This window comes from Anarhichas minor, unplaced genomic scaffold (genome assembly GCF_050575085.1).
Source record: "Anarhichas minor isolate MPS153535 unplaced genomic scaffold, ASM5057508v1 ptg000002l, whole genome shotgun sequence".
Classification (NCBI taxonomy): Eukaryota; Metazoa; Chordata; class Actinopteri; order Perciformes; family Anarhichadidae; genus Anarhichas; species Anarhichas minor.
This window is the reverse complement of record NW_027466448.1, coordinates 925,633-947,728: the sequence shown is the minus strand read 5'-3', so window position 1 is coordinate 947,728 and position 22,096 is coordinate 925,633. Positions and strand designations below refer to the sequence as shown.

Below are 22,096 nucleotides of genomic sequence, written 5' to 3'. Positions count from 1 at the left end.
TCTTTCAATTCTAACCAGGAAAATCCCCCACCTTTTTAATGTGGAAGTCAAATCATTGTAGATGGTAAATGTAGTTGAGTGAAGCGATAAATAACAAAAAGAAAATTATATATTGATCAAGAAAGCTGCAAAATCAGTTTTTCTTCATGCATCTAGCTGTTAATGCAGATGTTTTGGCTGTTGCCATCTTGTTTTTTTGCAGCCAGTGAACAGGAAGTGACCATATATGGACTGAGAAGGAGTGACGTAGTGACACCGTACGTGGCTCTGGTAGAGACCTGTCAATCACTGTGTAGCCCCGCCCTAAAGCATCCCCTGCTTTATGGTCTGTTTGACTCTAAATGGACCATAATGTACTAAATGAACATCATGCTGTGTTGAAGAAGACTTGAACATTTGTGTTGTCTAACTGACTGTAAAGTTATCATTAGTTAAAAGTCTCTTCAAAGTGTTTTGACACCTGACTGTTGGTCAAATGAGAAATATATCTACTGCATGTAGAAATGATTCTGCAAACAAAGGCTAACAGACTATTTATTACTTGATGACTGATGCTACAAAATGTAATATGCATTTTCTAAAAGGGTGCTCATGAGAGTAAAAAGAATGGTCTTCATAATCACTATAACATGTTTATGCACACAGCACCCAGCACCTGGCTTTATAATTATTGGTAGATTTTATAAAGGCACCTGTGCAGTTTAAGTGGGTGAAATTGCCTCTTTCGTCATAAAAACGTTTGGGTTCAAGTTGATCTAATCCATCAAAGCAATCAATTGAAATTCATGAATTTCCCATTACTTCCAGTAAGGACCGTTCACCATGAGCTCATTCAGTCGAGCGTTTAGCAATTTGAACGGTTGAAATGTACAGTAATTGACTTTTTTCCTCCTCCTCAGATCTGCAGCTGAGGCATTATTGTTTTCCAACACTCGGGAATTCTCTCAGCGCAGCGGGAACGGCAGATGTGCTGCACAAACCCGCTGTGGCCCCGAGTGTTTGATTAGCTGTATATCACAGGAACTCTTGAATTGTTCACAGTCAGAGAGGGTGAGGGCAGATGTGTGTGCATCGCAGAAACACAGCTGTAAACAGAAAACCACTGTGACACTATTATATGCTGCTATGTGGGGATGTCTCCTCTCCATGACCTGGATATTCTGTCAGCAGCCTCAGGGTGTGAACGTCTGACACACAACTCCAGCAGCAATATGTTTCTGTTTTGTTTTACTCAGGCAGCAACCTCCGGTTCTGCAGAGTGAAGCCGATGCTTCACGTGTTAAAGCTGCATTCTCTCTAGTGACCACCAGGGGGCGACTCCTCTGGCTGTATAGAAGTCTATGAGAAAGTGACTCTACTTCTCTCTTGATTTATTACCTCAGTAAACATTGTAAACATGAGTTTATGGTCTCAATCTCTAGTTTCAAGTCTTCTTCAATACAGCGTGATGTTCATTTAGTAAATTAGGGCGGGGCTACCTTGTGATTGACAGGTCTGTACACCAATGACCGATCTGGAACTTGTCCGTGTTTTCGTCTTACAACTTTAACCCTTTAACAGTGTTTTTTCAAGTTCATGAAGGTTAATTGTAATATTTTAGTCGCCTCAAAATGTCTTATTCGGCGTTCGGTTGTACTTACCTCCACCTTCTTGTGTCACTTCTGGTAAGAAAACAAGATGGCGATGGCCAAAAGGCCAATCTTGAAAACTTGACGTCACGATTACTACGTCCATCAGTGAAAGTAAATGCCAACGACAGAGATACAACGATGTTGCTCACACACTCTGTTTAGATGGAAGATTAAACGTTGACAAATGAGCGCGTCATATGTGACGACTCCTCTCACAGCACATTCAGGGTGATGTTGGTCCTTCTCTGACCTCGTTTCTCCTCATTACTCTATCGCTGTCTTTACTCTAGTCTAGCAGCTGACGTCCTCCTCGCAAAGTCATGCAAACCCCCTCAGCCAGTCGCCTCACACACAAACAGACAGACAGAGAGAGGGAGACGGATAATGAGCCTGAGGTTTGCATTCTGTTTAGTGGCTTCAGCGCTGCCTCTGGTGTGTAAACACACGCAAACAGACCCACAGAATCTGTGATTTTCACTCACCATATGGACGTTGCCTGCCATCCGCACACACACATGCAGATGGCCACAAGCTACTAATTACAACTGCCATTACATTTATTCGTCTTTTTTTATAATCATCTGCTCATGGTTTACAGAAATTTGGCAGATGACTGGTGTAATCCAAACTGATTTCTTCAAAAATTATCTTTTGTGAAAGAGATGTCAGGAATTAAAAGAAGAGAGCTAGAGAAAGAGAAATGGGGGATTACTTTCAACAAATTGCAGGATTTCAGTTCATCAGCCTTAAACCCTTGAGGCCACCAGGGCGCACCAAATCCAGACAGATCCAAACAGTCATGCTATCGGCTCTGTGAGGCTGTACTTAGGCACAGTGGTGCTTTGAGCTAAGTACTAGAGTCAACATGCTCACAATGCTAACATGCTGACGTTCAGCAGGTATCATACAGTGTTCATCGTGTTATCGTAGCATATTAGCATGCTAAGTAGAGTACACACACCGTACAGCTGAGGCAGATGGGAGTTTCATTAGTTTTGTTGTATTTGGTCACAAACCAAAGTTTGCACCCATAAAAAGTCAGAGGATCATCAAAGTTCTCAAAGATGAAACATGAATGTTTGTACCAAATTTCATAGCAATCCATCCGATAGTTGGTGAGATATTTCCGTCCGAACCGAAGTGGTGGACCGAGTTGTTTACTTGGGCAAAGTGAGCTAAATGCTAAAGTCAGCATGCTAATAAGCTCACAAAGAAGAAGCTAATATGCTGATGTTCAGCAGCGATACTCTTAACCATGTTTAGCATTTTATTTTAGCCCGTTAGCATGCAGACATTTCCTATTTATCGCTAAACAAAAAGTAATTTTGCAGATTTAATCGTAAAGGACGAATTACAGTTTTTAAACTGATGGTGGCGCTAGAGGAAAAGTCAGAGGACCACCAAAGTCTCGTACAAACTAAATGTTTGTACGAGATTTCATGGTGATACATCCAAAAGTTGTTGAGATATTTCTGTCTGAACCAAAGTGGGGGACAGAGTCTGTGAGGCTGCAATTGGGCAAATTGGTGCTTTGAGCCTAATGCTAAAGTGGGGATGCTAACAAGCTCACAATGACAACACGCTGACGTTATGCTGGAATATTCTTAACCATGTTCAGCATCTTATTTTAGCATGTTAGCATGCAAACATTTCCGAAATTAGAGCTCAAGATTTGGTCATAAGGACAAATACAAATCTTGACCTGATGGTGGCACTAGAGAAAAAACAATCGGAGGATCACCAAAGTTCTTATAAATCACCGTGAAGGCATCGTGAACAGTTGTGTTACAATAAATGGCGATCCATCAGATAGTTGTTGAGATATTTAAAGTGAAAGTGGTGGACGGACGGCCTGATGTTCCCTTGAGCCTCACCGTGAGCCTGAGCGTCTCCCTCCTGCTTTCATCCTGTGACCTACTTGTGTACGATCTGAAAGCCACCAAGTCTTTCACTCTCACATGTTCTGCTGTCCTCCACTACACAGACTAGAGCACAGTCATTTCTGGAAAACTCCGTGACGTCAAAGCTTTCAGCCTCCCAATGTTAGGATTGAAGACCAGATTACTCTACACTTGGTTTTACCCAGGAGTCATTGTGAATGTATGCATGTGTGTTTTATGCGAGAGTTAACCATCCCCACAGAGTCATCAGACAGGGGATAAAGTAGGTGGTGATGCCTCTTTGCAGAACTAAGCTCCATAAGCTGCTTCCTCAGGAGTCTGACAAGCCTCAGTGGAGAGTGGTGCAGTGTGGGAGGAGGGGGGGGGGGGGGGGGGGGGAGGCATGAATGGACGATGGTGGATTGATGAAGGAAGTGACAGCTGTGGGGAAAAACGGAGTTCGGTAGTGGGGTGGATGAGTGTGTTGTTCAGTTGAAATGTTCCAGTCTAATTCAGCGTTTGGACTCTTTGGGGACAGTTCTGTGTACCGTAAGTAATAGTCGTGGATGAGGTCTTCTGAAACCAGGTTTCCTGAGATGACTAGCTTTGTTTAAGATCAGACTACTGATCAGATACCCTCCACCAACAGTTAAACTATCCCACCTGTTCAGTCTCTGCACTTTAGATAGATAGAGAGATGGATACACTTTATCGTCCCAAAGTGGGCAAAAGTGTATTTATTGTACTAAGATGCAGTGTCTTAAAACCTGCATTCTCTCTAGTGTCCACCAGGGGGCGACTCCTCTGGTTGTATAGAAGTCTATGAGAAAATGACTCTACTTCTCTCTTGATTTATTACCTCAGTAAACATTGTAAACATGAGTTTATGGTCTCAATCTCTAGTTTCAAGTCTTCTTCAATACAGCATGATGTTCATTTAGTACATTATGGTCCATTTAGAGTCAAACAGACCATAAAGCAGGGGATGCTTTAGGGCGGGGCTACACAGTGATTGACAGGTCTCTACCAGAGACGTATATGGCGTTTCTACGTCACTCCTCCTCAGTCCTGATATGGTGATTTGTGTTCATTGGTTGCGAAAAAACAACAACATGGCAACGATCGTAATCCAAGATGGCGACGGTGAAATCAAAGAACTCAAGGCTTCAGTCAGTCCACAAACCAATGGGTGACGATGACTATATCCACTTCTTATATACAGTCTATGATTGTCACGCAAAGTCATCTTCCTGATGGCAGACAATCACACTCAGAGATGAGAGGATGTTTGGAGTCTGCAATGATTTTTTTATTGCTTGTTTCATGACTTTCTTCTCGTACACTCTTCTTCCTTTTACTTCCGTTTAGTTGCACTGTTAGGTTGCCAAACTGTGCAATCTAATGATGCTCTCTAGGATTGCCCGTTGGAACAGAGCTCGATCACCTTAAAAAATCTCTGCTGCAGTCTATTGTCATCATGTGTTTTCCAGCAAAGAAGGTTGTCTCAGTATTTCTATGAGGACATCTGCATGGTTTCAGGACCATCTCCTGTAGTTGATTGGCGTTTAAAACAGGATGGTTAGTGTCACTCCACTTGATGGAGGCTCAATACATTTTGAGTAAAACTGACTCAATCCTGTTTGCAACAAAGAAGAACGTTTACAGAATATATACGACGACATTTTCTTGTAATGGAGCTGAAATTGTACCCCAGACAAGTGTCTCATACCTATAATACTGGAGCAGTACTGTGAATCTATTGCTGCTAAATTGTTATCTAAATATTCCAGTTTCGTCATTTTGACTAAACTTTAAAGAAACTTATTTTGTCTTTGTCATGATGCATGTTCTGCTTGGTACACTGGTTTCACAGCATAACTTGAGAACAAACTGCAGGTGATGCAAAATAATGTTATTCAGTATTTATTCAAAGCATCCCCTTATGGTGGCAGTGATGCATTCAGAAGGGAAGGACCGCTGCCAGTGCAGCTCAGACTAGAACAACAGAAGCTGCATCATATGTATAATATTATCAATGTTTAAGCTCCTCAATATTCGTGTTCCAAGATAAGTATGGTCCGTACTTAGCATAACTATAATACCAGGGCCATGTGCACACATTGTAAGTGCCTCGAGGGAATAATATAGCTAGAAGGTCCTTTTTCTTTTACACTAGTGAGATGACGTTTAACAGTTGTGACATTTGAGAGGGGCTTAAAGAAGTCACTAGGACTTTTTTATGGAACAAAGTGACCGATTTATGGTGAATTTTGCTAAGATGTTGTTATTTTAGCTGTTACTCATTTGTGTTTTTTTCAATTTTTCTTAAATAGGTGGTCTTTAAATTTCAGGGTTGATTTTTGTTGTTTGTTGTTTCGTGTTGAATATCTTGTGCTTTGTTTCGTTTTCTTTGTCGTCTAACATCTTAGGACCATGTTGGAAATAAATGTTTTACATGTTGTACTTTGCATGTTTTGTTTTGTTTCTTTGCCTGTTAAGACATCATGTTAAAATCACACTAACTACTTTATTATTACTGATAATTATGCACAAAACTATAAAAAAAAAATAGAAATTTCGTTTTTACCTGAGATGCCAAAAAAAGATTTCCCTCATGAACTATTACCACAAAAAAGTTAAAATATTTAATGGAACGTATTATTATATTTATTAACAATAAACAATTTTTTCTTGTTCCATAAACATGAATGTGAAATATGTTATTAAAGTCAAACCAGTCTGACGGCCTCTCGGCGTTGGATGACGCAATCTGTCAGAGTTTTCTCCCCTGCAGCGCTCACACACACTCTCACACACTCTGTGTGTTTGCTTGTGTGCTGACATGAATCACCGTGTGTGTGTGTGTGTGTGTGTGTGTAGGGGGGGCTGCAGCTCTTAGTCAGCCCACATAGTCTCATGGAGCTAAAATGCCTCGGTTTCCTTTTACTTCACGTCAATTTGCAATGCTTTTCTGCTTTTCTCTGAGTGTGTGTGTGTGTGTGTGTGTGTGCGTGTGTGTGTGTGTGTGCGTGTGCATTTTTTGCATGTCAATTTGTGCTAATGTTAATGCCAGGTTGGTGAACGTTATAATTACAGAAGACCTACTTTACTCACTGGCAGCTGAGAAACAGAGACAGACAAACGGAGAGACAAAGAGACAAACGGAGAGGCAGACAGACAAACGGAGAGACAAAGAGACAAACGGAGAGGCAGACAGACAGACAAACAAAGAGAGATGGGCAGACAGAGAGACAGAGAGACAGACACACAGACAGATGAAAAGTGATTAGCTGAAGGATACAGAACAACTCCCATCACTAAGTTGTCCTCATCTGACCTCGGAGAGAAAGACGTGTTTCTGTGTTGGATGGATTAGAAGACGACTCTGCAGCCATGCTAGCAGCTCTGTGAGGCTGTTCTCATGCACAGAGGTGCTCTGAGCTAAATGTTAACAATATCAATGCCAACACATTTATGTTAAGCTAGTCTGCTAGCATGTTAGCATTTGGAGACACATGGAAGCTGCTTGACATCCTGCTGGTGTGTTAAGACCTTTAACGTTATTTTTTGGGGGACAAAGAGAGTCGTATGATGAACAGAGTGTAAAAGCCCTTGAGGCAAATTAGTGGCTTGTTCTATTGGGCTGTATGAATACATTTTACTTGACATTTTCTAATTAGCCCAAAACACAAAGAACAGCTGAGACTGATGGGGAATCTCATTAATTTTGCAGGTTATTGGTTATGAGTCATTTGGAAAAATGTAAATGTTGGCCTGGCGATGGCGCTAGATCCAAAATCAGAGGATTGACTAAGTATCGAATTTATCCAGATGTCAATCAATTCAATAGTTGATATATATATTTATCTAAAAACACACGTTTTCCTGCTGCTGGCGCAAGAGGAAAACTGAGGTGACTGCTAATATCATGAGGGTTAATCCTCTGGAAACCATGCATGTCTGCAGATAAATGTCCTGTTGATTCATCCGGTAGAGCCACGCTGTCACCGTGGCTAAAAATACAACCTCACACGTTTTTATTTTTTTAATGGTTATAATGAGTTGAATCCTTCTCTAATGTATGTGAAAACTGCCGTGAGAGGGGGGGAATTGCTCCTCTCATTATTGTGGAGTGGTTAACACAAGTTATGACCCATAATCTCAAATGGACAGACGCACACGCACACGCACACGCACACACACACTCACACGTACATGCATGTAAGTACCTCTGCTCCCAGGAGGTCGTTCCGCCCCTCGGTCAACTGCCACTATAAAGCAGGTGTAAATCAAAGCGGGCTTCGTGTGGGGACATGTGTCCTTTGCGTGGCCTTCTCAAGAGATGCTCAAAGGAAACCGCATCATCCCCGACATCAGGAACAATGGACAGTAGATGGAAGATGAGTATTTGACTGTCATACAGGCCTTAAGTGATCACTGGATACTAAAAAATAACTGTGTCATTGGTTTAATGGGGAAGCTCAAAGTACAATATGTACCTCTGAGATGTAGTACAGTAAAAAGTACAATATGAACCTCTGAGATGTAGTACAGTAAAAAGTACAATATGTACCTCTGAGATGTAGTACAGTAAAAAGTACAATATGTACCTCTGAGATGTAGTACAGTAAAAAGTACAATATGAACCTCTGAGATGTAGTACAGTAAAAAGTACAATATGTACCTCTGAGATGTAGTACAGTAAAAAGTACAATATGTACCTCTGAGATGTAATGAGACGAATTATAAAGTAGCATTAAATGGAAATACTCAAGTATAGTAAAAGTACCTCGAATTGGTACTGAGTAAATGTACTCGGCTGCATTCCACCATTGATCAGTACTACTAAGTACTTGTCCATACGCGTGCTGCATCGAGCCTCATGGAGCGATCGTGAGGTGAACAGAGGGCAGATATTGATGTAGCCGTCATGTGTAAAGTGTTTCTGTCCTCTGACTTTGAGAATCACAGTGTCGTGTCCTGCTGCAGAGCTGCAGAGCTCATTGATCCACTGTCCGGTCAATACTCAATACATACTGCATGTGTGTGAGTGTGAGTGTGTGTGTGCGTGTGAGTGTGTGCACGTGTCTGTGAGGAAGAGAAACAGCTTTACTCTAATTTACGATCCTTCAAATGGGGGAGAAAGTCGTATTCAAGCAATGTTTAAATACATTTACTCAAAGGTAATTTTTGAGGTATTTGTTCTTTACGTGAGTATTTCCATTGCATGCTACTTTATACTTCTACTCTACTACATCTCAGAGAGAAATATTCAGTGGAGGAAGAAGTGTTGACATATGCTGTGTCTCAATTTAGATACTTCCGTTAGTACATGTCCATGTAGTTTACTGTGTACACTGTGTACTATGCATAATTTAGATGGTAGAAGGTTGTCTCAAATCATTTTTCACTTCTCCTTCTCCCTCCCCTTCTCCTTCTTTCTCTTCTTCTTCACCCTATCTTCTTCACACTCTACGGGTGTACTGCTGGGGACGGAAAGGAGTGCCGTGTCAAATTTGGAGCAATTTGAACATGCTACACTTTTGATATTAAACTTTGAATAAACAAGCAAGCAGCACTCTGCTCAGCACTCTGGTTGTTGCTGCTGGATGCTGGATGTTCCACAGACTGTATATAAGTGGGCGTAGCTGTTGGTTTGTGGACTGCCGTTCTGCGCTTTTAAAGCATACCCTGCTTTATGGTCTATTTGACGCCCCCTGATGGACATTAGAGAGAATGCAGCTTTAACACATGAAGCTTTTTCTTCTTCACTTGCGATGGCGATGAGAACTCTTCCAGCAGCCAAACCATCGGCCCGCTCCAAACCTTCAATGCACTAGTCATTTCAAATGCAGGACTTTTACTTGTGAAAAAAGTATTTTTATTTGGTGTTGTTACGTTAATGTCAGTAAATGATCTTCCTTCCAACACTGACGTAACTTCATTACAGTTAAAAACAAAATGCAAATCTCTTTCCTGCATTTTTTAAAAACTTTCTACCAATTTGTCACTATTACATAGTCCAAGCTGTAACTGCAGGGATTTGATGCATAATGACAGTTTGTGTGTGTGAGTGTGACCATGTGTGTGACCGTGTGTGTGTGACCGTGTGTGTGTGTGTGCGTGTGTGTGACTGTGTGTGTGTGTGTGCTATTTGAGTGGTGACTCACAGGCTGAAAGTGTCTGCTATTTCAGAACATTTCCTTTCTTACTGACCCCACCTTTCTGAACCCTTCAAGGCACCCACACCCACGCATACACACACACACACACACACACACACACACACACACACACAGCCGTCAATCTGTCAGGTTGCCACATTGTCCACAATGATAGCAACTCCTGACATTTACTTGCGGCGGGGACAGGACGTGGAGGAGAGCGAGGCGAAGGGGAAGAGGAAGATGAAGCCCTGAGCCGTTAAGTAAGCGAGGCATTAAAACCTACTCAGCAGCCGCTGCCGGATCTCTTGTGATGCTTAATGCTCAGACACAGCCGCATAACAGCTCTTACGTCGACGGTAGATTATTCAGACTCTACGGGCAATTTAAGAGTGAAACCATGACATTGACAGGTCATGTAGGGGGTTGGCCACCTTCAAGACCCTTAAAAATAGGACATAAAATCTGCTTACAATGGAGAGGAAATTGTGCATTTTCTCTGCATAGCCGTCAGCAAAAAGTCTCCTCTGCAGGATCCGTCCACTGAGCGAGGTGTCGTCCGTCTCAGCGGCCTGGTTTGGAACCAGAGGCGAGAAAGTTGAGGTCATGCTTTCCTCTTAACAATGTTCCTGTCAAAAGATAATGAGTGCGCTTCTCCGCAGTGAAAATGTCTTCAGGCATGCACACTGCAGACCAGACGTCAGTAACACATTGCAGCTAACAGTACACACTCAGCAGTCACTTCAATTAACGCCCTGTTTTCAAAAGCAGCTGCACAAGTACGTGGTGCCCGTGCACTCGGACGTGACCGGCAGATGTTTGGGAATTTAACGGCCAGAGGCGCGGGTACAGCCGTCGGTGTGGTTGAGCTGAAATAAATCATGGATAATCAAATTAGCTCCTCTCAGAGCTGTTAAGAGGAGCGCCTCTCCAGCCGTGGCACACTGACGGCTGAGTGGACAGCGAAAGCTGTAGTTGTGTCTTACGAGCGGAATAACACACTGAACTGCTTGTACAGTTTTATGTCACTGATTTTATTCTGTGCAATTTTGTTCACATGAATTGACGCCAGTTTGTGCCTTTTGATTTTGTCATTTTTTACATCTGTGTAGTGTACTAAATATAACTTATCTGAAACAGAATAATGCAGATTTGTCATTTAAAAACAAGTAGCATGAAGCTGATGCATGCAAGTGGCCTTTCATCAAAACAACACTAAGGCTCTGTGAGGCTGCCATACTGTGTATAAGAAGTGGATGACGTCACTTATTGGTTTGTGGCCTGCAAGTTTGGCATTTGCCATCTTGTTGTTTTTTTTTTGCAACCAATGAACAGAAGTGACCATATTTGGACTGTGGAGGAGTGAATTAGAGACCTGTCAATCACCGTGTAGCCCCGCCCTAAAGCATCCCCTGCTTTATGGTCTGTGTGACTCTAAATGGACCATAATGTACTAAATGAACATCATGCTGTATTGAAGAAGACTTGAAACTAGAGATTGAGACCATAAACTCATGTTTACAATGTTTAGTGAGGTAATAAATCAAGAGAGAAGTAGAGTCATTTTCTCATAGACTTCTATACAACCAGAGGAGTCGCCCCCTGGTGGACACTAGAGAGAATGCAGCTTTAACACATGAAGCATCGGTTTTGATTTTCAGAAATGGAGGTTGCCGCCTGGGCTGTACTTTGGCACAGCTGTGCTTTGTGCTAAATGCTAACATATGCCTGCTAACATGCTCGGAATGTTTCGCATATTTAATGTTTACGATGTTTACCTTCTTAGTTTAGCGTGTTAGCATGCTAACATTTGTTAATTATTACGAAGCTGATGTGAATGTAGATATTTCTGCAAATATTCTGTCATGAACTACAATATTGGACAAATTAACATTTTCACCCAATGACGCTAGGTATAACAGTTGTGGGCAACATGAATATTTATACCAAAATGATCTGACTAACCATCCAAGTCTTTTACTCAAAACCCCACAAATGACTTCTTGCTGACATCGTCACATCTTTCGATCCATGTGCCGCTCGTGCGGCTAAAATTGATCAAACACACATCAATAAGAAGGCATTTAAGACACAAATCTACATTAATCACATCTACATGACACTGAGGATCACAAAGAGGTCACAACCTTCATTTATGAAGACAATAGAAAGTGCTAATCGTAGCGTTTCAAGAGCTTTGGTCCATAATGTGCAGGATGCAGGTAGATTAAACCCTCACTACCATCTCAAAGCAGCAGAGCAGCTTTTCATGTTCTAACTGTAGCCTGCAGGGCTGTGCTTTACAATTATGCATCCAACAAATCACCGTGATCAAATCTCTCACAACTTAAATCTCTTGCAAAATAGGTGCACAGGCTTGTGTTTCTCAAAACACCAAATAGATGACGAGTGTTTGGTGCACACAGTAGAATTATGTTGTGGTGATGCAGCACAGAATATTTGCTGTAGAAACTATTCAAGAAAATGCAAATTCCCACAATTATCTTTTCTTCATTCTCTATCTTCTTCGATTATCTATAAGTAATAGAAATGATTGATGTATTTTGCTTTAAAAGCAACTTAACAGCAGCTAAACATCTTGTTTTTACTGACATCCAGTGGCTCAACTCCTCATCTGGCTGCAGTGATGTATAAGTGTCCTCTGGGGCGTGTCAGTACACAGTGACATCACTGCTGGGTGTGGTCTGTTACAACTTTAAAGCAGAGAGGGCAGTAAAACACTTAGTTATTAGTTATTGTTAAGGGTTGAATAAAGTCTGTCATTAGCTGATGTACTAGTGTAAAATGCACTTAAAACAGAGGTGTAATAATAGCCGTGTTTTGGTGTAATATTTTGAGCTTGATGTTCACTAAATAAAGCCATGATCATAGAACAGATCATCTGCATCATCTGGTGAAGCCACAAGCTCAGTTCCTGATACAATAATTGTCTCGTGCATGTTCCTGCTCATCATGGGAAGCCACAAAAATGTCAAACTGACACATTTGAGGGGAAAAAACAGCAACACAAGCTGACTTCATTTGATTTTCACTGGCCTCCGCTCTGTCAGTCGTCCACGAGTGAGTTTCTGGAAGCTTTCCAAACGACCGGCAGAACTTGAAGGTTCAGAGAGGGACATTTTGGAAATTTGTTCATGTCGACTGCTTTTTAAAATCATGAAATAAAAAGGTAATTAAAAAATCTGAATACCATATCTCAGTCTTATCTGCTCAGAGTAGGTTTACACGTTTAAATAAATCACTTCTCAAGAGCATTAAACATTAAAAATGTATGAAATTCATGTAAAAAGTAGGGAAGCCAGACAAAACCGGTGCATTATTATGATCAGCCATCATGTAACCCACTTGTGAGCTATTGTTTGTGACAATGTTTGAAGTCACTCAGCGTTGCTTTAAGTCCAAAATGTTTCCAGCTGTGCTCCTGTCCTCAGACTTCAGTGTCTCGCTCTCCTTAGTGATGCACTTTTTGGAGATAGTGGCCCTTTTTTTTTGTCTGAGCTGCTGTTTTTACTTTTCATGCCACTTATACTCTGTGTGTCTATTTCTGTGTGTGTGTGTGTGTGTGTGTGTGTGTGTGCGTGTGTGCGTGCGTGCGTGCGTGTGTGTGTGTGCGTGTGTTTTGGGTTTCAGGATCGGGTGGACGATGAACATGTCTGGCGGCCCCCCAGGGGAGGACCTCACGGATGAGGAGAAGGAGATCATCAACAGTGTACTGGCTCGTGCGGCCATGATGGAGGCCACGGAGCATGAGAGGATTGAGTGAGATGGAAAACTGTTGTCTCTGTTTCCACATAATCACATCAGTCAACTGAACGCAGATGCTCGCTGAGTTGGATGATTTTTGTGTGTAAAACTTGTGCCAAGTTTGTGTTTTTACATTAATTTGCATGTTGTTCTCAGGCGTCTCTCCAGTCGCCTGCATAAGATCAAGAAGACGGCGTGTGGTGACGGGCAGTCGCACTGTCTGCTGTGTGGGGCGTCTTTTGGACCACAGGGGGTCACAGCCGTCCTCTGTGTGCAGTGCAATAAAGTAATTGGATATCTGTATTCTCTCTGCTTCAACGAGGAAAGAAAAGTCCCCAGAGCATGTGAGGACGTCTCAGGATTTTCTGCTTCCTGTATTTCCCGTAGTGAAGATCCAGAGAGGTTTCCTATGGCGATAAGCGCCCACTGGGCCGGATGCTAACTCTCTCTGACATTCACTCTGCATCTCCTGGTCTCATGCCTCACATTCTGCTTCTTGTTGCTCTCAATGACTATGGAGAGATGAATGCAATCTGAACTGTAAAATATACTTTATGTATGTGTTCTTTGCACCTGCTATCGAGATCTAAATCTTGCAGAAAGATTTATCTGTCTGTGTGTGTGTGTGTGTGTGTGTGTGTGTGTGTGTGTGTGTGTCTTATGCAGTGGTGGAATGTAACTAAGTACATTTAATCAAGTACAAATTTGAGGTACTTGTATTTGAGTATTTTCCTCTAATACCACAATACAGAAGGACACTTCTGACACCTTTAGTAAGTAGTTACTTTACAAATTAAGATTTTCACCATTTTCTAATTGATAGTTGCACATACATGCAAACATGCATGCCGATTTCTTTATCTTTTATCTTGGCGTTTAAATCAAGAGAGGAACAATTCCAAATATAGAAACAAGAGTCCAAACTGAAGCAGCTGTTGATCACTGTCGGCCCCTCTATCCGGCCGGTTAGAGAGGAGTGAGGCGTCAGCAGTCAATAACGATATAAAACGGTCAATAAAATAGTGAATCACCACGACAGGCCGACGAGCATACAGTCACACATCAGCACAACAAATATCATGCTGATGGATTGTTTGTGAGATTAGCTGTGGACAGATGGACAGACAAAGGGATGCACACACACACACACACACACACACACACACACACACACACACACACACACACACACACACACACACACACTCTACCGAACACACAATCTCCCGGCTTTGATAACCAGTACATCTGAAACAATTACCAAACTAATTGGTAACTATTTTGAACGTTTAAGTCATTTTTCATGCAAAAACATTTCATGGTTCCAGATTTGCTGCTTTTCCTTCTAATAATGTTGATAATTGTAATAATTAGTTTTAATGTTGAGGTTTGGACTGTTGGTTGGACAAAACAAACATGGTGAATGTGTCACTTTGGGCTCTTTAATGATCGTCTGAATACTTCCTCCTCTGGTCTCTAATGAATGCGTTTGCCTCTTTGCAGCACATGTGCAGCAAATGTGGGATTTATAGCAACAGCAGGACGAGTCCTATGTGGCTGTGCAGAATCTGCAATGAGCAGCAAGAGGTGAGAGGATGAGGAAAGATGAAGAACAGAGTGGGTTTGATAAAATCAAGGGTTCAATTTATGCCATTATGTCGTTCATCCGCCGGCAGAACAGAGGCTTTCCTCGTGATATGAGCCACTGTCTAGCTTTTAGACTCGTCATTTTAGCACAGAATTGCATTTCACTGTCCAGTGACCCGGAAAATTACCTTCCATTGACACCTCAAAATCCCCAAAATGATTTATTTTCAACGCTTTTTTAATTCTTAAAAAATATACAGTTTTTCATATTTTGATGAATTTGAAACATGAAGAATAAGGTTTGCTTTCTGTTTTCCTCCCTGATGCAGTTATACAATGCTGTTCTGATGATGGCGCTGCAGTTTTGTTGAGGTCTCTGCCTCGGGGAGCCCAGCCTCTTTAAATAAATGCTCTCTCCTGTCAGTCATACACAGAATAACTGTAACGCTGCGACATACAAAGTGGTCAAGTCCGTCTCACAGAATTAAGGAGTGAAGAAATAAACAGAGAAATCAAACACATTATTCAGTCTATATTTGTTTGTGAATTTATAGATGTTCACAAATTATTACACAAATGAACACGGACCACTTTAATTACTCCATTTACAAGGTAGATAGAAAGACGTCTTCTCAAGCTGCAGTTCCGTTATCGGCCACTAGAAGCTACCGCGTTGTAAGTAGATATGGTCAAAGACAACAGCTCATTTAATTTGTTTTCATGTGACAAATGCTTTGTTTCTTTCATTATACGTTAAATACATCTTCAATAACAGGTTGTTTTTGGGCCACTTGGGGCCAGCAGAAAACAGTGAAGCATCATCGCGTTTAAGTCTTTTTGATGTCCACCACCTCCTGAGGGAAATATCTGTCTCTTTAGCTGATAAATGATCCACTATGTTCACCAGCTAGTCTATACATTTGTCAATCTGCTACGAGAGCAGTGAGAGAGAACCAGAGACGTCTTTCACACCCTCCTTTGATACATCGTTAGCATAAAAATGTTGATTTTAGCCGTTTTGAAGCTGCACTAATCAATATTTCTGTGTTAAAAATGAATCAAATGACCATATGTAATGTGAAAGAGGGTCTTGTAGTAACGAACAAAGATTTCTTGCAGGTCTTTTCAGCTCTACTGAGCATTTTAGCCTCTTTCAGCTCGTTGTTTTGGTTTAACAGCCCACATCTTTTAGTTCTCATTGCTCTCATCCGTGTCGTTTCCAGCTGGTTCCAAACAAACAGCGGACCGACAAAGTCAGCAACAAGCTGGTGAACATAGTGGAGCATTTAGCAGCTAAAGAGACAAATATCTTGAAACGGATATTGGACTTACATTCCTCAGGTGGCCAGAAACATGACTCCATATTAAAGCTGAAATTGTTATGTGTCTGCTGGATGTGTAATATTGTTGACAAGTTAGCCGAATATCAACTGGGGATGTGACTGCACAACATCGCCGCGTCTTTGCTTTCTTTATTGTCCTCTTGAGGTCAGGCATTCATGTGTTCACTGTGTTCCTGCAGGTACAGAAGCGTTCAGGAGCTTGGTTCTTCAAGGGAAGAGTCCAGCAGAGTCTGCCTGCCCCCCTCCATCTGTCCGGATCTCGACAGTCCAGCATCGAGAACAGTTCTGGTCCGGGAGGCAACGATGGACCACAGGAACCCCCAACACATCATCAGGGATACGGTACTTCACTTGAATGCCGGACTTTTACCTGTAACAGGGTATTTCTACACTGTAGTATTTCTACTTTAACTACAGTAAAATAATCTGAGTACTTCTTCCCTCACTGCTGTGGCTGTAGCACCAACAGTGTTGTGGTGTTAGTGATATTCTTATTTCGTCCCCTCAGAGACGCAGCAGCAGCCGTCCTGTGGATCAGAACAATGGGAGCAGACAGCGAGAGCAACAGCTGACAGCCATAATGAGAGTGCGTCCTGTCCAGCGGTGGTAATGAAGACCGAGAGACACGTGTCAGCCTCCAAACCACCTCGAGCAAACGCACAGCAGGTCGTCCCCGCCTCAGGTAAAGTAACGCCGCTCCGTCTATGAATAAACCCAACGTTCAAAAGATTTACCATCAATAACGACGTGTTAAAAGATGTTTCAGACAGATTTAATTTGCTCCTGCTGCAGTTGTGGAAAACAAACGCCCGGAGGGGGAAGAGACAGTGTCCCCTCCAGCTGTGGAGGCAAAAAGACAACTTGTTGTCTCCAGCTCCATTTCATCACATGTTCCTGCAACCAGAATGAATCCACCGGTCAACAACACCGCCCCCCAAAGACCCCCACCGGGTCGAACAGAGGAGGAGGACGACGACTACGACTCAGATGACGCCAGTGAGACTGACTCCTCCTCTTAAACCACACAGCTGCTTTACAGAAGTGTCTTTACCGGTCCCTGATGTTTACTTTTTCACTCGTTTCTATCTCTGTGAATAATATAAATTGGGCCTGAAGCTGTGAATGGAATTCCCAGAGGAGCGATGCAGAGTAACAAATCAATGTTTATCTGCTTCAGAGGGAAATTGGTTTTTCTAACAGATCAGATGTCTGTTTGACGTGTTCCTGCGTTTATTGATTCTTGCAGCCACTCTGGGATCTCTGGAGTTCAGTCTCCTGTACGACCAGGAGACCCACGCTCTGCACTGCTGTGTCGTTAAAGCTAAGGTAAAGACATGTACACGAGACGAGACGAGATGGGACAAAATGAGACAAAACTAAATGGAATAAGACAAAATTAGATTGGACTAGACATAAGGAGACTGGACAAGACAAGACGGGAGAAAATGAGACAAAAACAAAATGAATAAGAGAACTAATGACAAAGTACATTAGGACAAGATGGGAATGTCAAGACGAGCCAATGAAAGATGGAACAAGACAAGACAAGAGAAGATGGGACAAGACAAGAAAACACTTGACAAGAAATGACAAAAGAAGAAGAGACGAGACAAGAAAAGACAAGATAAGACAAGACAAAAAAGATGGGACAAGACATTGGAAGACGAGAAATGACAAGAAAAAACGAGACAAGGCAAGATGAGACGGGACAATAAAAGACAAGACGAGACAAAACAAAACAAAGTGTATCCAATAAGTGTAAATGAGATTTGGAGAAACGTTTGCATTCTAACAATAAAATATGTGGAATATATAAGAACGTCTAATGTGTGCAAACATTTAGGGAGACGCGTCCACGCTTTGAACACGTCATCTCACGCTGACTCTCACCATCATGTGTCTTGCCGTCTCTCAGGGGTTAAAGCCGATGGACTCAAACGGACTTGCTGACCCGTATGTGAAGCTGCACCTCTTACCGGGAGCCAGTAAGGTACAATCACCATAATTAAAACGTCAGGTGTGCCACCATACGTCTTCTTTTTAAAACTGTAATAATCATTTTTTTTAATTCATCTGCTCTCAGTCCAACAAGCTTCGCACCAAGACTCTTAAAACCACTCTGAACCCTGTGTGGAACGAGACTCTGGTCTACCACGGCATCACTGATGATGAAATGTCACGCAAAACTCTCCGGTAAGAACAACCTCAACCTTCCTCCAGCTGCAATGTTGGACCGGTTGCATGAAAGAGTTTCACGAGGCACACTTGTCTGTCTTCAGGCTCTCAGTGAGTGACGAGGACAAGTTTGGACACAATGAATTCATCGGAGAGACGCGAGTCGCTCTGAAGAAACTGAAGTTTAACCAGAAGAAGAACTTCAGTGTTTGTTTAGAGCGAGTGATCCCGGTGAGTCTGAGAGCGACGCTGACACCTCCTATTGCTCATGAACGTACTGTGAAATACATCATATTTAAATTAAAGGCTCGGTTCTTTCAAAAACTTGACAAATTCAAACCCAAATCTTTCAGTCTTTATGCTAAGCTAATTAGCTGCCGGCTGTAGCTTAATATTTACCGTACAGATATGAAGCAAGAAAGTGAATAATCACATGTTCTTGCCTCTTTGATCTAATGTGTACAGAGACTAAGTAAGTATCACAGTGCTCGTGATGATGATGATGATGCTGGTTTATTCTCCATACAGGTGAAGAAGGCTGTTGGGGGGTCGGCCCGTGGCATGGCTCTCTATGAGGAAGACGTAAGACCCTCTCATGGACTTTATTGGATATTGTTTGACTGTATTCAAAGACGTCAGCTTAGTTTGTTTATATCAAAGGGAGAACAGATTAAAGGACAAGTCTGATTGTATTCTCAGACCAAAACAGACAACGGTGTGATACGTCTTCTTCCTCTGTGTCGTGGACATACTGTAGGGAGGCACCGATCAGACGTGATGGATCCACATTAAACTTCTTCATCAATATCATTAAAATATTCACTGTTTCCCCAACAAATGTTTCCTCCTGTTTTGTGTGATTAAAAGTACAGTGAGCAGTTGTTTTACGAAAGAAAAAATGTAATATTAACGGCTCATCTTCTGTAGAACTAGAGACAGGAAGTACGAAAGTATTTAAGAGACTGACGAATGTATTCTTGGTTCTGGAGTTATATTCATACTGCATAATGATATAAATGTAGACCATTTTGTCCTTAAGCACGTACATTATCCTCCATTAGTAGATATTATGATAATCACTGTGTAATCCCTCCAGATATGTGCAGAAGGCAAAGGAGCATTCGGATCAGTGAAATTAAATACTGTTACTTTGTGTGCATGTGTGCGATATGTTATGTGTATATTTATGTGTGTGTGTGTGTGTGTGTGTGTGTGTGTGTGTGTGTGTGCAGCTGAAGGAGGGTGAGGATTCAGAGGAGAGGGGTCGCATCCTGGTGTCGCTGACGTACAGCAGCCAGCAGGGTCGTCTGATGGTGGGCGTCGTCCGCTGCGCTCACCTGGCCGCCATGGACTCCAACGGATACTCCGACCCGTTCGTCAAAATGTACGCGCTGAATCCTCCAGATTATGGTTAACACAAAACAAAACAATTTTGGGGAAATGCACTTATTCGCTTTATTGCAAGATGGTCTGTTTAACTAAAGCCAGGAGAGGGTTAGCTTAGCTTAGCACAAACACTGGAAATAGGGGGAAACAGCTAGCCTGGCTCTGGAGGCATTTAAAAAAAAACTTTGGACAGAGACAGGCTAGCTATTTCCCCCTGTTTCCAGTCTTTATGCTAAGCTAAGCTAAGCATCTCTTGGCTTTAGCTTCACATGTGACGGACAAACTTGAGAATGGAATCAATCTTCTCATTTAACTCTCTGCAAGAAAGTTTGTAGAGACACTTCAGCACATTTCTATCGCTGTTTAACAGTTTATTATTTTATTTTGAGTTTTCACAAGAAAGTTAGATTTAACTCAGTGGAACAAAGCTAAGATACTTTGCAGACTAAGTGGACTATGAACTTGGTAAAAAGGCTATTACCAAGTTAATAAGCATGTTTACCAAATTGTTAAACTATCAATATAAAATTTAAAAGTGTCAAATGTTACTTGTTTGTTTTTAACATTTTTCTAAAAATACGTTATTTTATTTTTGTGCTGCAGATGTCTGAAACCAGATATGGGAAAGAAAGCTAAAAACAAGACTCAGATAAAAAAGAAGACCCTCAATCCGGAGTTTAACGAGGTCAGCTCTTTCTCTACTTTACCGTCTTCTTCTCACCCGGATGTCAGTGTCACATTTCATGTTTCGTTCCTGTGTTTCAGGAGTTTGGTTATGAAATAAAGCACGGCGAGTTAGCCAAGAAAACCCTTGACATCTCAGTGTGGGACTACGACATGGGGAAATCCAATGATTTCATTGGTAAGTGTGTTATGTCATCGCATTTCCTCGTCCGTCCCTTCATCCAATGTGTCGTCTCTAGGGATGGAAATGTCTTCTGGTTGGTCGATCCACCGCTTCAGTCCAGACTGAAATAACTCAACAACTGTTTGATGGATTGCAATGCAATTTGGTACATATATTCATGGTGCCCAGAGGATGAATCCTAAGAACTTTGGTGATCCTAAGTTTTCTTCTTGCGCCACCATGAGGTTCACAATTGTGTGAAATGTCTTGTCATTGAAATGTCATTAATTGACTTTGTATTATTGGTTTTTGACTAAACACCTGCAATAACTAATGACACTCCCATAACATATGAATGCTTACTTTCCTGTCTGCCTCCAGGAGGATGTCAGCTGGGCATCCAGGCTAAAGGAGAGTGTTTGAAGCACTGGTACGAATGCCTCAAGAACAAAGACAAGAAGATAGAGCGCTGGCATGTCCTGCTAAATGACAACACCGTCCAGTTTGAGGATTAAAGCGTCTCCCCTCCTCTCTTCTGTGTATTTTGTTTCTCTTGTCACTCCCCCTTGTAGAATATTGTCTTCCCGTGACGGTAGACGGATATCATCCTCCTGCTTTTATGTAGTTTGTCCCCAAATTGCAATGTGCAGGCTTCATTTCCAACAGTTTTCAGGTGATCAACATGGATGTTGACCTCGGGGCTCATTTTAAATAAGCAGCGACTACTAAACTTAATCCATTTTTAATGTTATCATATCATAAACTGTATCATATAATAAATGAACCGTACCTGACGTGCGGTAATGATTGAACAGAGTGGTTATGGAGACGATAAAAACCCTCGTTATCATTGTCATTAACACAGTATGTTGTAATGAGTTGTGCGTCCGCGCTCAGACCCAACACAGGGAATTCCCACTTTGTTTCTGTCCTCATGTTGATCTGTGTTCATGTGGGATCATGTCATGTGTCGTCAGCTGATCTTTGTGACCACCTTGTTCGACTGCTTGCATCGCCGAAACATACATTTAACTTGTGTTACTGTGCATCACACATTTGTTAAATATTAAGTGGGACATTTGCAGATGTTTGATGTGAACAAACTCACTTTTTTTTTGTTGTTGATGTGAAATGCATTTATTCATTTTTTTGACAGATAACAGTTTGGTCTCATCACTGCATCACCTTCACCTGTGCATGTGTGAGCTCTCTTCTGAAGAAATGCTTCTGCATGACGTTTTATTATGAAGAACAAATTGGATTAAGTAACGTCAGTTTACTTCCAAAAAAATCCATGAAATATTATAGTTGATTGGCG

General features: G+C 41.8%; 1 protein-coding gene across 1 annotated transcript; it reads left to right on the top strand.

Moving 5' to 3' along the window:
- The first annotated feature begins 13,339 nt into the window (after window positions 1-13,339).
- Window positions 13,340-21,293, top strand: rph3aa (rabphilin 3A homolog (mouse), a). Its single transcript, XM_076094648.1, is given in 15 exon segments — window positions 13,340-13,455; window positions 13,597-13,726; window positions 14,944-15,027; window positions 16,550-16,712; window positions 16,879-17,057; window positions 17,141-17,366; window positions 17,617-17,696; window positions 18,286-18,360; window positions 18,454-18,563; window positions 18,650-18,776; window positions 19,074-19,127; window positions 19,778-19,929; window positions 20,535-20,616; window positions 20,697-20,793; window positions 21,160-21,293. Coding segments are annotated over 15 exon segments (1,809 nt in total).
- The last annotated feature ends 803 nt before the right edge of the window (window positions 21,294-22,096 follow it).